This window comes from Sesamum indicum, linkage group LG8 (genome assembly GCF_000512975.1).
Source record: "Sesamum indicum cultivar Zhongzhi No. 13 linkage group LG8, S_indicum_v1.0, whole genome shotgun sequence".
NCBI lineage: Eukaryota > Viridiplantae > Streptophyta > Magnoliopsida > Lamiales > Pedaliaceae > Sesamum > Sesamum indicum.
The window spans coordinates 15,858,118-15,875,855 of NC_026152.1; the positions used below are offsets into that span (position 1 = coordinate 15,858,118).

At 35.0% G+C, this 17,738-nt stretch overlaps 2 protein-coding genes across 2 annotated transcripts in view; one reads left to right on the forward strand and one right to left on the reverse strand.

Moving 5' to 3' along the window:
* LOC105168912 (ATP-dependent DNA helicase Q-like SIM) lies at positions 1,133–12,771 on the forward strand. Its single transcript, XM_011089110.2, is given in 18 exon segments — positions 1,133–1,258; positions 2,210–2,811; positions 2,897–3,116; positions 3,199–3,309; positions 5,569–5,758; positions 6,029–6,179; positions 6,249–6,347; positions 7,176–7,399; positions 7,771–7,827; positions 8,233–8,313; positions 8,634–8,697; positions 8,788–8,887; positions 8,973–9,056; positions 9,996–10,083; positions 10,270–10,374; positions 11,700–11,792; positions 12,247–12,376; positions 12,379–12,771. Coding segments are annotated over 17 exon segments (2,574 nt in total). The 5' UTR covers positions 1,133–1,258; positions 2,210–2,219; the 3' UTR covers positions 12,564–12,771.
* Positions 13,625–17,738, reverse strand: part of LOC105168913 (RNA polymerase I-specific transcription initiation factor RRN3) — an 8,440-nt gene continuing 4,326 nt past the window's right edge. The window contains exons 9-15 of the mRNA XM_011089114.2: positions 17,182–17,307; positions 17,030–17,098; positions 16,765–16,868; positions 15,996–16,079; positions 15,805–15,892; positions 14,292–14,596; positions 13,625–14,205 (exon numbers count right to left, since the gene is read on the reverse strand). Of these exons, the coding sequence (XP_011087416.1) occupies positions 13,896–14,205; positions 14,292–14,596; positions 15,805–15,892; positions 15,996–16,079; positions 16,765–16,868; positions 17,030–17,098; positions 17,182–17,307 (1,086 nt within the window). The 3' untranslated portion in view covers positions 13,625–13,895. The remainder of the gene's footprint in view (positions 14,206–14,291; positions 14,597–15,804; positions 15,893–15,995; positions 16,080–16,764; positions 16,869–17,029; positions 17,099–17,181; positions 17,308–17,738) is intronic.

The following is a 17,738-nucleotide window of genomic DNA, read 5'->3' on the forward strand; positions in this document are numbered from 1 at the left end:
TAATAGGTAAATAAGATCTAAAATGTGATAATAGCACTTGCGTAAATATTCATAAATGCGAGTATTTATAGTGTATGATACTGCATAGTATGGTGACACGTGGCACAGGTGATCCAACGACTATCTTGGCGGGTGGGTCAATCGGTCCGAGTCGGGTCGGATCGGGTCATTTATGCGCGGATCCTAGCATTGATTACAAATTCCTTTAAAAGACAGGGACATTTTAATCTTTTGAAAATTACCCCATCAGACAGAAAAAAATATTTCCTTGTATTGCAAGTTGAACACTTAAAGAATGAAATCTTTATGCATCAAATAGCTTACCTAGCAAAGGTGTTAACTTCATTCCACATGGGCAAATCATATTTATTGAACTATCCAATGGTTGTAAGGAATTAGTCACAAACAATCACCATTTCAGATTTGGAGAAAGTGATAAATAACTAATTGATTTTGAAATATGATACTTTGTTATAATTTGAGCATCATCGTATCTTGCTAATCATACAAAACTTTAATTGTTAATTCATTAACAAGATATAGTTATTCGTTCATGTAAAGTCAATAAAATGGAATCAATCATATGCTTTGTTATCTTAAAAGTATGATGGACTAGAGATTGTTCCATTTAAAAGTACCAGATTCAAAGCTTTTATTCAGATGTGGTGGTACGATAATTTTATGACGGTCTATGAAACAAATAATAATAGCCACGCAGTCTAATAATGTAGAATTACAAGAATAGAAGAGGAAATTTTGAACCCTTACAGATTTGAACCTAAAACTGTTTGTAGGAGACTTAAAAATGTGTTTGATTGATTTCCATCATTCAACATATTCAAGGGATTTGTAAATAATCCTAAAAAAAGATGATTATCAACGATGTTATCTAACTTTAATACTGAACTAATCAAATTGTACTGAACCCATCAAATTTATAATAAACGATAGATTAGATTGGATTGGGGCCATTTATCGGACCCAATCCAAGGCCCAAAGTAGTAAATGGCCCAAATCCAAGGCCCAAAGTAGTAAATGGCCCAAACCCAAAGCCCAAAGTAGTAAATGGGCCCTTTGTATATTGTGTATAATTATCAAAACAAAATAAAAAAGGATTCTTTTTGTTCAGTTGAAGAGAAACAAAAGAGCCTGAAAATGAGTGATACGACGACGTAAACAGTCCCTGGTGCCAATTTCCAGATATCTTTATAAACTGTGGCTTCTGGCGCGCTCACCATCTTCTCAGCCCTCTTCCCAGGTATCCTCTCCACTCCATTTATCAGGCCTTAAATTTCTGTTAATTTTTTTGGTGTTAAAATGTTGTGACGAAAAGCATAAATTTCCAATATATTTCCACAAACGTGTGGATATTTCCTCAAAATGATAGAGAAATACTGTTCAATATGATTCTACTGATTTCTATAATTTGTGTAGAGCATATGGAATACGTGTAACTTCCGTTTTTATATAGTTTTTTGTTCTGGAATTTTGTTGAATTGGTTGCTGTCATGCCCGTGTGCCAGTCCAAAGTTTATATTTTCTGGAGCTAAATGTTATTTGATTATTTTACTCTGTTTGATTATTTTTAGCGATAATCCAAGTTTCACGTGCAATGCAGGCCCAACAGCGTTGTAACTTTTGTAGCCAATTGATGTTGTACACATAAAAACCTATATACACTTGGAAGAATTGAAGTATAGTTGATACTTGATAATAATCTGGTTGATATTTGTTAGCAGAGTAGAGTGAATTCGAATCTTACCTCCCCAATCATGCCATCAGACATTTCTAACTCGAATATTGGTTCTTATTTTTGAATGTACGCCGTTAATGCATACCTTTCTGCATTTTTATATGCACATATTTCAAAATTGCCTCAAATCTCAAGTTATTACTTGACAATTGTCATGGCCTTTTTAGAACTTTGGACTTCATAAAAATTCTAAATTTAAATTTAGTTGGTTTATCATCAAAATCATAAAATTACGTGCTTTTTTTCAGTTGCTTTGTAAAATCTAATTGATAAATTCTAACATGAACTTCTGTATATAGGCAATTAGCTAAGTTGCATATATACTCTTAAGATGTTAAAGGAGTCTCAACTGAAATTGTTTGATGTTGCACTGATTTATTTATGTCATACTTATTTGTATTTTTTCCTTTGTATCTTCGGTATTGATTTTGTTTCTTATGTTTGTTCTGGAAATAGTTTATGCACCATGGACGGCAATGACATAACTTCCGATCAGATTATCGCAGAATTAGTTGATATGGGGTTTGATATCTCAGATATTACAGAAGCAGTTAAAGCAGTGGGTCCATCATTGGATAATGCAATTGATTTTATCTTGAATGACTCTCATAGAAACAATGCAGGTGCTTCAACTAGTGTGGTGGGTCTCACAAAAAACAAAATCCTGGGGAAAAGAGCCACCTCTTCATTGCAACCTTCTGCCAAACTGCGGCAACTCAACATAACAGAACACCTGAAATTGGCATCTGGACCCAAAAGAAGCAAGACTAAAGGTCTATATGATGCATCTGTCTCCAAAACAGATTACCTGTTAGGACATGTGAAAGGACCAGAAGTTACCTCAGTCACGGACACTTCTTCAGATCTCTGTGCAGAAGCTTTCTTGTTGCCATCTTATTGCAAAGATGAGCAAATCATTGGCATTGATTGGGAAAATAAGGTGAATAATCTAATCCGCAAACATTTTGGCTTTTCATCCTTGAAGGGCTTTCAGAAAGAAGTTCTGGCAGCTTGGTTAGAACACCAAGACTGTTTAGTGCTCGCTGCAACAGGATCTGGTATTTCAATCTGGCCCTTTATGGACTTGTTTGTTTATCTCCATTAAACAAGGACATTTGCAATTTACAACTTCCTGTTTTGTAGGAAAATCATTATGTTTTCAGGTTCCAGCATTATTATCGGGGAAGGTGGTGGTAGTTATCTCACCATTAATTAGCTTGATGCATGATCAATGCTTGAAGCTAGGAAAACATGGGATTTCAGCTTGTTTCCTAGGATCTGGTCAAATTGACAGAAGTGTTGAAAAGAAAGCAATGAGTGGTGCATATAATATTATTTATGTCTGCCCAGAGACTATTTTAAGGTGAACTGACTTCTACTGTTTCATCTTCTTTTAAAATGCATCTTCCAGTTTTTGATGATAAAACTCATTCATTGTTCTGCAGACTCATAAAACCACTTCAGAGCCTTGCGGAAAGTCGTGGCATTGCTCTATTTGCAATTGATGAAGTTCATTGTGTTTCTAAGTGGGGTCATGATTTTCGACCTGACTACAGGTTTATATTCTTCATTTCCCCTCCTTTCAAAGTTCAACTGTTACCTTAAGCATGTCTTATGTGATTCTACCTGAATCTTAATGGTTGGAAGTGGAATCATTCTTCTCTTCATGCAACCTTTTCCATTGAGTTTTCTGAATTTGAGGTTGAGGAACATGTGAATTAGTGTCATATCTGTCCGTTTCCAGTTCCAGAAATTGGTTTTATCTTAAGCTTGCTTCAATGTAAATCTTGACAATTGCTGCTGATGTATTCCACCTAATAGCTTCTTGTATTAGTAGATGTATCTTGTTAACCATTCACACATTGGCTTAGTGCTTCTCATAATATTTTTAATCTATCTTAAGTTCCTATCTGCAGGTTAATTCTTGCATGCTTACTGCCTAATTCATGCATGTTCTTGCAGTGAATATTGAGTTGATGTCTACTTTGAAACTTTAGCCACCGATGAGCCACAAGAAATGGGCAATAGTTTAAGCCCCAACACTTCAAGTGCAACAATAGTAGAAGTAGCTATTTTTAAAGATCTGTATAGGTCATGTTTATGTATCAAACTATCTCTTACCAAATTGGGTGCATTAACAAGTTGAGCTTGAGCTCAACAAAATTTTCAAGTTTGGACCTTAAGCAATAGTTCAAGCTCAAAAGAGCTCATTTTTAAGGCTCGAGCTTGATGTCCAGCACAAGAAATTGACTGTGATTCCATGGACTATACCTATTTACACGAATACTTTGACGGTTCCCGCTCGTTAATACAAATAATCTTTTTATATTTCTATTGTCATTATTATATTATATTAATTTAATATTGAATTATGTGAGTTAACATCTTAACATGGATTTACAAAAATTCATTCATTCAATTATATATACACATAAATATCTTTGTAAAAGTTTATATTTACTAAATTAGAAAATATTAGATAAATAGAAAAAGTTAATATTTTATGTCTTAGAATATCATAATTACAATTTATTCTTCTAAAAGTATATATTGAGTATAAAGATTTGATAGATGATATTAACCTAAGATTAGTAACAAAACACATACATCATGTTGAATACTTATTTACAAAAAATAAGGACTTACAAAATATGCATTAATTCAATTTATTTTCGAAGCCTTGCTAATATCAACGAAAATATAGTATCATTACTAAATTGTTATTATTTTTTCTGGAATAAATAATTAGAAGAGTGAAACATTGAGTGAATATTATGCTAATACGTTGTACAATATTTTAAATATTATTTGCATATGATATAATTCCATAAACAAAATATTTTATTTAAAATTAATAGAAATGTTGCTGGTCTTGCAAACTTTTGAAGACTTATAGATGAGCTTGAGCTCGAGAAGCTCATCTCATCCTTGAAATAGCTTGAGAGCTTTTTATCTAGACTCGTGCTTGCACAAATGATTTTGTATCTCAAAACTAATTCTGATGTGAGTAAATCTAGTTAGTTTATGTCACTTTTTATATCAGTTATAAAAAGCCAGCATATTCCGTGCAACTAATCTCCCAATACATTTGAGGTTTCTAATGTATTCCCAGCATATCACATATGGCATTAGGGAAACTACAACAAAAAGAAAAGTTGGTAGTTCTAGGACTCTACAGAACTTTGTAGAAAAAGTACAACAAGAATTCATAAAGTAAGTCATAGAAATTAAGGTGGTAATACTTGAAACCTTTTAAAATATTAAGGGGTCAAAATGAGTCGTCTAATTTTTTTAAATGAATGAGTATCTTAAGCTACCATAGCGAGAGAAAACATTGGTGTTGTGCCACTTGTAATAACTTGATATCATGATGATAAATTTTTCAAATTTTAAATTTTTTGCATAATGTTGGTTACATGAATGTGCATATGCTGCATGCGATATGGAAGAATTAAGGTTTCTCCAAAGTGCCATGTATAAAGATGGTTAACCACACTTGACAATCAGCATGCGTCTAGCTCATATTGTAGGGCAATAGCAGAACGGATTGTGAAACATGTGTAAGAATGAGTCAAACACATGGATGGGCAATTATTTCTAATAGAGTGCTGAGTGCTTATAAAATACTATAAAATTACAGTTTGGTATAGTTATATTGTTGGATCAGGCTCCAACTCTAACACATACTAGTACAGACACATTTATGTCTCCTCAAGCAAATATAAGTCTCAAACTTTTGCTCCACTAAGAGACTCTAACATGTGAATGTGACCAATTACCATGATCTCTTCTTGATCTCTTCCCATACATTTTAGGCGATTGTCTGTATTAAGAGAGAGCTTCAGAGCTGACAATTTGAAATTCTTGAAGTTTGACATTCCATTGATGGCCCTGACTGCTACTGCAACTGCTCACGTTCGAGAAGATATACTGAAGTCATTATGCATGTCGAAGGGGACAAAAACCGTCATGACTTCATTTTTCCGACCAAATCTTCATTTCTCGGTTAGTGTTGCTTTCTTTATGGTGGCACATTCGGATAATTGCTTTCCAGATTTTGTTTCTACTGCAAGCCACAGTCTTTATCCCATCATCATTCTGCTATATCATTTTTATAGTTATTACTGCTACTGCTGCTGGCTATTATTGCTGCCATAGCATATCATTGCCATTCTTATAGTTGTTACGATTGTATAATTGACTTGAATTATAAAAAAACGTAAATTGTGGATGTCACATTTTATTTCATAATGAGATATTATTCACTGGTTGCAGGTGAAGCATAGTAGAACATCATCTTTATCTTCCTATGAGAAGGATTTCAGTGAGTTGATAAGGTTATACACCAAAAACAAGAAAACAGTCCACAAATTGACCCCAAAGAATCCTGAAAGTTCCTTAAAATACTCAAGTGGCTGGTTAAATGGTAGCATGTGTGGACCGGATGAAATGTGCACAAATAAACTACATGATACTAATGATTGTGACTTTTCAGATGATGATGGCTGTTTGACCTCTCCAAATGAGAAAGAATTGTCAGTTCAATACCTTGAAGACGATTGTGATCAAGTGCAAGAAGTAGATGATTTGGATGGTATTGATCTAATTCTGCAATCATTCAACCTTTTTTATGTGTTACGTCTGCAGGTTGCTGTATAATTATTGCATATGGAAAATGATTCTCTGATAATTTGACATGTGTTTAGTATACTATATTTTAAATTCTCTTAAACTTGAAAGAGGACGTTAGTGCCTGAGATTTAATGAATGTGCTTACATGGACGAAGGCAAATGAAAACTATTGCTATGTGCAAACCCGAGTCATATGCATCCTTCCCATCTATTAGAAGTTTTTCTGTTGATCGGTTATCACTTTTCATGAGCTTGAAGATGTGTTTAAGTCCTACTTTGGGGCTCCATTCCCTATTAGTTGGATAAGGTTTTTGGACCTCCTGGCAAGTCCACGCTCTTCAATCATTCTAGTTCTCATTTATGTAGCATGAAAGGGCAACATATTGATGTCTACTTTCTTCTTAGGCTGACACCAAAAGAATGAGCTTAATAATATGCATATAAAAATATGCAAATAGATCCATAGTATAAAAAAGTGTTGCATATGTATACTAAATAACTGTTCATCTTAAATTCAGCAATGTGGTGCCGAGGAAGGGGGTCTGGCAGGGTTTGAGTGATTGGAATGGGAGGATGGGGATGACGGAGGGTTGGGTGGGCTTACATTTAAGTCCACAGATCATTTCTTTGCTCGGATATATATTAGGCATTTGTGTTTTTTCACATTTTGCAATTGGGTGTATAAGATTTTACAAACCTTAGAGTGTGCGAATGTATACCAATCTGAGGAAAATCACACCCCGTAATAATCTTATTATTTCCAGTGTTGTGGTAACTGAAATCGGTATAGTTTCTTGTGGTGAATTTTGTGGACAGCCACCTCTAAAATTCAATGATTGCGGGACTCCGGATTCACAGAATCTCCCGAGAAAAGCACAAGAAGCATTACCACTCCATCAAGAACATCTGGACGAGGGACCAACAATTATATATGTTCCGACAAGGAAAGAAACTTTGAGCTTATCAAAGTTCCTCTCAAGGTTTGGAGTAAAGGCTGCTGCATATAATGCCAAGGTACTAGTTTCTTCTGCTTATTTTGCCATATGTTTAAATAGTTAGTTTTGGTTAAACAATATTATCCATTTTATAGTACTTCTAGCATGTATTAAATAGATGTTTGTTAATCTTTTGGTAGGCACAAAACTATCAGTAAACATGGAAAAAGTAAAAGTGCATAATTTTTCAGGTTTACCTTCAAGACATTCTATTCCTCTTTTTATTTTTGTTGTCTTCACGTAAAAGTTCACTGTTCAAATGATTTTTCATGGTCATTCGACATATAAAGCATTTTCCATATTCTTGTGCCTGTGTTAAAATTGAAGTTTATTGCCTCCATCCATTTTTGAGGTCCATTTGGTGACTGATCTTCTTTTCTTTCCTTGTAGTTGCCCAAGTCACATCTCCGGCAGGTTCACAAAGAATTTCATGAAGATGAGTTACAGGTAACTGAGTAATTGAACAACCAATTGTGATGCTCCTATTATGTTTAATTATATTTTGGGTGGAAAAATGTATTGCATCCGAGGTATTGTAATATGATTGAGATACTGATAAGTTTATAGGAGGGTAATCAACAGAGTGACAAAGGTCTAGCAGGTGCTTTTGGTCTCCGGGTGCTTGTTTATATTGTGCATCTTATGTCAAATATGGGCTCTTCTTTTTGGAAAAGCTAAGCATATTAATGTGTCAATTTAAGGCTGGAATTATATCTTGCCTACCTTGTATAGATGTATTTATTTTTATGCAAGAGGGGTTCCAACTCTCTGTATATAAAATTACTTTTAGAATTTGATACTGGCATATGATTAGCTCAATCATAAAGTGATAGATCTTTTTTCTCTCTGTAGGTGGTTGTTGCAACTGTTGCTTTTGGAATGGGTATTGACAAATCAAACGTCCGAAGAATCATTCATTATGGTTGGCCACAGGTCTATGTCTTGCATTTGTATTCGCGATGCATATCCAATTTCGTATTAATCTTAAGACAGTTTCATTGAAATCATTTACAATTTTCCTAAAATGGTAATTTACTTTTGCTTCTACGTAAATAATAAGTTCTTCGTGCCTATTTCTTCACTGCAATTTTAGGATCTATCAAGCATTTCTTTCATTGAAAATTCGTATCTAGTGTTCCTTTATTTTTGAATTATCTATATTTACCTTTTGTTTTGTGCTATACTTAGAGTTTGTTGTTTCTGTAGACAAGTGTGTTTCTCACATGCTCTTTAACTAGTTGTTTTTTATATAGAGCTTGGAAGCATATTACCAAGAAGCTGGGCGTGCAGGCCGGGATGGAAAATTGGCAGACTGTGGTGAATATGCTTTAATTTTGAATCAATTTTGTGAACTTTGAAATTAGGACTATACATGTATTTAATATCATTGGTCACTCTGTTGAGCAGTCCTCTATGCAAATCTATCAAGAATACCCACACTTCTACCAAGTCAAAGAAGTGAAGAACAGACAAAGCGAGCATATAAGATGTTATCTGATTGCTTCAGGTGAATGCCAATCTTTTACATGTCACCACCACATTCTCTCTCACATGCTTCGACATGATATATCAGTTTTTCCTGCTCCTTGCAGATATGGAATGAATACTTCCTGTTGCAGAGCCAAAATGCTTGTACAATACTTTGGTGAGGAGTTTACCCAGCAGAGATGTCTCTTGTATGTCATGTTCTTCTTGTTCTTCTTCTTTTTTGGTTTTTAATCATTATCTAATCAAATTAGATGCTTCCTCTGCAAGCATACTTCTTTTATAATGAGTGTAATCTGAGAAATTAAATAAGGCTGATTGATTTCAAGATTTTGGTTATGTTGATGAAAATATTTTTTATATTTATATGCTGTTGCACTCTAGCTATTGTTTATTTATATTTTGAAAGACCATACTACTAATCTACTCTGAAGAAGCATAAAACTGTTTCCTCGTGATAAATTAATTAGATGAAGGAACTTGTAATTGCTGCTAAATCCGAAGCGTACAGATGGTTAGTTTATCCTGCGTATATGAAGTTTTAAGTTGTAATGGTTGCGGCAATTGGTGTTTTTGCATGTAACTACAGGTGCATCTCTGAATGGACTTGGGCTTGTTTCCAGGTCTTGATCGGAGCCTGATCTACTTCTTAGACACGTTAGAAGCTGCAGTAGATCAGATTGAATCTATTTAGTGGTTTTTAGACAAATCCAGTTTCCATTGCACTAGTCCTATTCTTTTTCCCCCTTTTTCCTTTTAAGCTCAATAGTGTAGCTGTGATCAAGATTGCTTAGTCCATGTATTTGTAATGCTTGAGGATAGACAAGGTTGGCGTGGAATTATAATGGTGCTAATAAGAATCTTGGAAAAGGTCCCCAGTTCTCATTCTTTGTGCTGCAATTATATGCCCCATCCATTCTTCAGAACTGAGAGCCGGTGCTCGATGTATGTGTTTCCTTAACACGGTAGGTCCTGAATTGGGAACACATCTTGAATCTGGTAATACCAGTTGTAATGTATCAATATTTTCATTTTCTGCTCTAGCTAAACTATCTATGCTCATCTATTATATTCTAATTTTCCTCAGAGTTTGACCTAGACTTACTTAACGGCTTTATTCTTATGCCCAGATGTGATGTCTGTATTAATGGGCCTCCACAAAATCAGGATTTGAAAGTTGAGGCGACAACACTCTTGCAGCTTATTGCCGCGAATCATGTGGGTAGCTTCGACTCCTTGCATACTTTTTTATCATTGCCTTTTCTATTCTATTATTTTCCTGTATTTTGCCAAGAATTTTAAAATAAGCATATTATAGCTTATATTGGTTTGCATGGGAATCCTACTATTCTGGTCATCTGCCTGTATTACATTACATATTTATGAAGTTAATACTGATTTCAGGGACATGAGAGTTGGCAAGATGTCTCGAGTGATGATGATCTCAAAGGCAGGATATTAAAAGAAAAACCTAATATCAGGGCACTGGTCAGTAGGCTAAGGGAACAGGTATTTGTGCTAAATAACAAATATACGTGCGGGCCAATATGTTACATGTCCAGACACACTCTAAAATGTATAAGCAAAAAAGTTGCGTATTGTCTGAACGTGCATCTGGGGTATATATTGAAGAAATTATATGGGAGATGTGTGTGCAGAAAGATTTTTGTTTTTTGAGATGTGTATTAATTCATATTATCTTTTTATCTTAGCGGATTACGAAATCCCATGTGTCACTCTAAATCTTTTGGAGCAATATGATTTCAAAGTTGAAGGAACACCAAAAACTTTTAATGCCATATGCATATGCATGGCCTTGTGTGTGAGTATGGAATGGGGCAAGCGAGATTCTTTTTTCTGGGAGTGGGTGGCTACCTCCTTTGACAGCCTTTATTGATGCAACTAGACTGCCAACTTTAGTACTTTGGTGTATTGATGTCCTCTAAACTTAATAACTTAGAAGAGATCAAGAACTCTAATTAAAGTTTCAGCAACTTACATCTATTCTACGAATGATAACTGTATTTCACAGAATTCAAAAAAATAGTTTGGAAGAAAAATTTATGAACATGGTTGATTAGAAAAAAAGCATGACTAAATCTTGTGCTAACAAGTGAAATTGACGGACAGTGAGATGATTCTTCCAGTGAAGTACTCTCAATTTGTGTTCAAACTTTATAACCAAGTTCTTGGAGTAGGAATACATGCAAACAGTATCCCGTTAGGGGCTGGTTTAGAGAGAAGTCCAAAGATGATTGAAGCAGCATGATAAGTACAAACATCTTAATGCTGTTTGAATGTTACGGGAGCAAAGAAGTTACACCTGCAGTAACCCACCAATTATTAAAGAAGGGTTACAAATAAATTTTTTTTTTTACTTGAGTGAAAGGTAGAAGGTGAAATCAGTCAAATAAGTTTACATTTGATACCCTCAACTAGCCATTCTTTTGCTCTCTCATAGCTACTTGTTGTGGCTGTGAAAATTAAGAAATATGACCCATGTTGACTGAACTTTTGTTGTGGTTGTTCTGTCTCTCCTGAACTGCTTTCGTGGAAAAGATCATTTCGAATTTTGTAAACCGCGGTCATGCTATTGTTTGAACCTTGCTCTGATTGTAGCCCTGCTAAGTTGTTAGCATGCATATATTCACATCCATCCTCGTTAGTTATAAATTGAATGATGAGAGCGTGCACAATTTCCCGCATTCCAGTGCTTTGTTATTTTAACTTGAAGATTCTGTATTTTGACAAGTTTTTATCCTTTCTTGTGCTTCTTCTCTTTATATTGCCCTCCCTTGCTTGAACCCTAGCTTTTTGCTTCCTTTCTTTTGCAGAATCACACATTTTCTACAACTGACTTCATATGGTGGCGTGGGCTTGCTCGAGTATTAGAAGATAGAGGGTTTATTCGAGATGGAGATGACATGGTATGATTTTCGATTAAGATTGTGGAAGTACAGTCATCGTAATTATAATCATTTCCCACATCCCAAATTGAAATATTTATTTTCTTCCATTAATTGAGGTCTCAACAGCTGGCCGTGATGTGGACGAGATCACTGACTGTTACGACTTCTAGTGAATTTTCAAATTACGTCTCTGAATCTAGAAGTTAGATTTCGTTGGTCTTTATCTTTTCATCCATCGTGAAATTGAATTGTAAAATCATTTTTATCTTTATGACCACCTAAATTCGATATTAGTTTGTTCAATTGGTACCGAGTCTTCTTATCAATGCAATAGAATTATCTTATGCTTAGCATATATAGAGCTTGTTTTAAGTTTCAAGGTCATAATTTTTTTATCTTGAGCATTTGTCCCGGGGTGACCTCATCATGTATAGCATTGATGGCTCATCTATCTCTTGGCGTCAATATGCAGAGCCGTGTTCAGATAAAATTTCCAGAACCAACAGATTCTGGGCTGCAATTTCTGAAGTCTGACTTGCAACAGCCGTTTCATGTTTACCCCGAAGCAGATATGCTGCTGTCCATGAAAACCCGCAAATCTTATTCAAGTTTTTCAGAATGGGGAAAAGGCTGGGCAGATCCCGAAATCCGTCGTCAGCGCTTAGAGCGAAGAGGGGCATCGAGGAAGCCAAGGAAACGAAAATCTCGCAAACATCATCCAGATTTGAGCACTGTCCGGGGGAGGTTATCTGCCAAACTCTCGAAATAGATATTGATACATATTTCTAGATAGAGATGCCTAATTCTGTTCCAGCACCAACACTGTTGCCCTATTCATCAATTTTGCATCAGCTATGTCTTTGCAATTTGCACAAAAGCTTGGACGAATGGTTTTTCAGATTTTCATTTAAGCAGTCATGCCAGGTTAGCGGTAAACTTTGTTGCCCTTTTAAGCAGTCATATGTATTGGTAATTTTGGTTTTGGAATTTATGATTTTGTGCAATTTTGATTCTTCAGATCAATTCAAAATCCGCCTGAGTAATTGGAGAGTTTTGGGAAATGAAGATTTTTTACCAAATGGGTAGGAAAATTGAAAATGGAAGTTCATGTGGCAACCATCTCTGGCCACTTTTGAGGACATCGAAGATATTTTATTGGTATTTCTTTTTCGATTTGTAATCGACAATGTCTTTCAATCTCCTCTAAAATGACTAAACATGATTGCAGATAAGTTGACTCTTGCAAATTTTTTGCCCATACGGAAAAATCTCCAATTATTTATTTTTGCTGAAAGAATTGAAATTCTCACAAAATCATAAAGGATTAAAATAAACAATGTTTTGGGCAGAATCAAAGTTGTAATTTTGCCGACTGGTTTTGAGGATTCTAATAAAACCCAATTATAAACTCGTTTTTAGCTTATGTAAAATAGTTACTAAAATTAGGGCTACAAAGGAATGCAGAACATTCTATGAAACTTCGAAGTTGAAATCTGAGAGAAAAATCGAGCTTGATTCTGTTGATTTTATCCAATGATCTTTATGCTATGTAAATAGATGGATTTCTAAAATGAAAAAAAAAAAAGGGAATGTGTTGATCGGGAAACCGGACTGAGTTTCATGAATACAGATGTGACTGGCAATTTGATCGCCACTAACGGCGCGTTTGGCTGCTCTTCTTTATAAGAGAAAAAGGTATTACTGGAATCCACCGCTAGAGAAGAATTCTTAAAAACTTGGTTAAAATCACAAAAGCATAAACAAAATATGTAATTCATTTTCGTTGCTTTTTTCTACCATTTTCAATTGTCGCACTAATCCACTATCAAATCAAGAACACCTATACATAATTAAAACCCAAAATAAAAATTTTCATTTGCCAATTAAAAGAATAGGAATCAAATTTGAGCTCAGGCTCCATTTGATTCTTTTCTTTCCGAGCCCAAACTCAGTTGATTTCAACTTTTACAAATCTCACGCGTGTGCACTCTTTAGACATACTATCATCAGACAAAATGAACTACCAATCAAAATTGGCAAATTGTATACCACATCTATAGTAAGTGAGCTACATTAACATTGTGCTTTTAATTTCAGAATAATAAGCTGAATGTTGGCGAATCACAAAGACTCGGGACTGGCAGAAGGTCTGATCTTAGAGGGCATCTGCATGAATCTCTGCATTCGACCTCCAAACTTATTGCTTGAATCTCTAGGCGTAATGGACATTTTGTCGAGATAATGGTCAAATTCATCGGCATCAGAATGGCCCTCATCATCATAACTCCTCCCACTTCCATCATCTGGAATACTCATCCCATTTCTGGAAGCATAAGCCTCCTCAACATCTTCATCACTTGTACCTTCTCCATCATCTTCGTCGTACGTACTTCTTACCATTGACCAGTATACATAATTTGGTCGGATGTAACTTCGAAACGATACACAAACGAAATCAGCATTCTTTATCAAGAACAAAGGAAGAAAGGACGAAGAGGATGAAAAGCTAAGACAAACCTGTCACATTTCCTTAGTAAGCAGGGATCAAATGGAAAAAACATGTCAAATCTTTCCATCCCACCGAATGCCCGAGAATTTTCTGATTCTAGCATCCCATACTCAACAAAACTTTGAGGTAGAGAAAAAACGTGATTTGCCTTCACCAGCCGTAGAAATTCCTCTACTATTGATGGCAGGCACACCTGCAATGGTTTTAAAGGATGGCCAAGGATGTCCTCGATACGCATAAGGCATAGTTGTGACTTGAGGCGAGGTATAACAAGCATTTGTCTCATGCGGAAACAAAGCACATACATAGTTGCCTGCACAATAGTAAATAAGCGTTGAGAAAAATATTACTGGCATGTCTGTCGGACAAAATGAGAAGAAAAATCTGAGAAGAATCCATGAAATTTGAGACAACAAAAGCCAACTGTTTGCACGATTCTCTTCTTCCATGCAGTCTGTACATCCTATTGATGGTGATAATAAGACATTTTAATTATAAAATACAAAGTCAATTAGAAACAGAAAAATTAGTGATCAACCTTTGATTACCGATTATGATTGTGGCTGCTAAAAATCAAAGTAGACTAACAACTATTCTTTAAGTAATCAATTCTGTAAGTACCAACATTAATCTTCCTTCTTATGCATAACTGGAACAAAGCTTAAAAATGACCAAATTAGAGGAGAGTAAAGGCCAAAAGGGGAGTACGATTAGCACCAGATGTACAATGAAAAATAAATTTAGAATAGAACTTCATCTACTAAAAGTGTACAAAGAAAAAGAAAAACATGAGACAGTGTTACCAATGATAGGATGGTGAGAAAGATGTCAATTATGAGACTCATCCATGAGTGCAACAATAAACTCAGAAAATTTAATAAGTGATTCTTCATAATAATGTTGAGAATTTTGTTGAGTAAATAAAATAATAGGAGGCACATCAATAAGATCCTTCACCACATTTATTGTTATTCTTGCTTGAATAATGTCACACAAGGGGGACACACATTGATTTGACACGAAAAGGCGCCAAAAATTGTCAAATTCCTAGGATCAATCAGCACCCCATAATCCTATAACTGGCAACTTGCTTTCTTTCTTCAGATGTTAATTCGTCAGATAAGAATTAAGTTCTCAAGAACTATATCCACACCAATATAGATTCTTGTGATTCTAGACCAATTTTTTTTTATTCAACCTGAAAAACTAATTTGGATGATCACTTCATACAAGGAGCACAAAAGTCGAAGCATTAATCTCATTTGCATCATTAAATAGCATATGGAAAACCAACGAGATTCAATAAACATAAAACCATGTCCAGCAATTCCAACTAAGACCCAAACCATAATTCTCAAGAGAAAAGAACAAATCAAAGATGAAGAAATTGGCATCCCACTTGAGGGGACACTCAATTCAAGCACGTGCTAAAGAGATCTATGTATACAAGAATTCAGACCAACCAAAGCACATATCCTCTAAATTTTGACAAACAAGAGAATTTAGCCACTTATCACACACCTGACATCCAGCATAAAATACTTTATGAGCTTTTGGATTAATGTCGCCTTCCTGGTTCTTGCAATAAAGAAAACACCAGTTTACCACACTGAAATCATGTAAAAGAAAATGCAACCGAGTCAGATATATTCATCTTGATTTTTTTCCTTTGAGGAGCGAACATGCATATCAACAATGTGAGATGCTCAAACCTTTCTAGCATAGCAGCAACAGACGAGACAGGGACAAATTTTGCGCGAGCCAAATAACTAGCAAGATATGCAACAGCACTCATTCTGCAATAGGCAAATACAAGAAGTTAGAGCTGCAGATTTCAAGCTAATGAAACCAAGAGACACAAGGAAAGGAAAAGGATTAAAAAAACTGAAAGAATGTTTCTTCTAAGCACATAATTTCAGAACTTTAGAAGGTATAAAAGGAAATTTTGGCAACATTACTTACGATTGAGGAGACAACTATAACTGATGCAGGCTCTATCCTAATTTTACAGTTATAGATGCAACTCAATGTTAAGCAGTAAAGCAACATAGTTTCCAGAAAGAATCACAAAATTATTCCAAAAAAACACTTCCTGAATACTAAGTTCACACACTTGTCTAGACACATGTTTTGCCACCAGGATCAACAGCACCAGTTAATGATTATCATCTATTTCAGAACAGAATTTGACTTCAGAAAAAACAAAAAACATGATTTTTGTTAATGAAAACATCGGTAATGTTTACTCATTGTCAAGGGTACAAGAATAACTTGACCAGAACGTGTTCCAGAAGCATCTATCCTAAAGTAACTGGTATTATGCCTCCTATGCATATAAAAATATACAATTAAACACATGCAAGTACCTCAGAAGCTGAAAAATAAGATGAGAAGAAACTAAGATTAACTTCTAAACAAGGATATTAGTTGCAAGTGGAATAAGAGATAGAGAATTAACTTTAAATAAATCTAATCTTTTACCTCCACTCAGGATTGAGACTGCTCACAAAGATATTTAAGAGCAGATCAGCAAACATCTTCCCACAGTTTTCAGGATCCAGCGAGCAAGCATAGAACATGACAAACTACAAAAGATTATTTAGCAAGCGTATTAAAAGGCTGGTGATACATACATGCCAAAGTGTGCCCGAGAGAGCCATACAAGGAGATTGACCCAACAGGTAAGAAAGAGAACTATGAAAAAATAACAAGGCAATTTTGCGTATTTACACAAAGCCAGATATACCTGCGCAAATTTTGATTTATATGCAGTCAATATTGTTTTCTGAAATGATTGGAGGAGTATCTCAAACACCTGAAGCATCATTAGAAGGTAAAGTGATTGAGAAATCCACGTAATTGTCACTTAAGATTAAAGATCATGCTCCAAGATCTTACCTGAACTAGACGACCACTTTCAGCACAGGATCTAAGATGTTCAAACGTAAGAACCATAAGGCTATCTAATTTTTCAGCAACTAGGTTTCCACTAAAAAACCTTTGGATCAAAGCTTCCCTAGTGAGCTGGAAATACAAGTTCGATTATTATAGCAAAGATACAAAAAATAACACGCATAATTCAAACAAATGGTAGAAAGATGAAATAATAAGCTTCAAATCAATAAAAATCCCAAAACCACAATTTAAGTTTGTGTTTGTTGTCCTAGCACAATGCCCAAGAATTTCATGCTGTAAAAAGAAGCCTCATTGACTCAGTTCAATGGAATCTTCAAAATTTCCTCAAGCTATCAAGGAATATTGCTATTATTGGTATATTAATCGATGAAATTCTCATTCAACACCTAGATTACATGGGACTTTTTCAACAGAAAATATATCTGTAGTCTCAGTACAAATCCGATGTATGGACAGCTTAATAGTATGCTAGGCAGATATTCAACTCTTATAGGATAAGCTTAAAAATAATGAAGTTTTTTTATCTCTATTCATCCCAT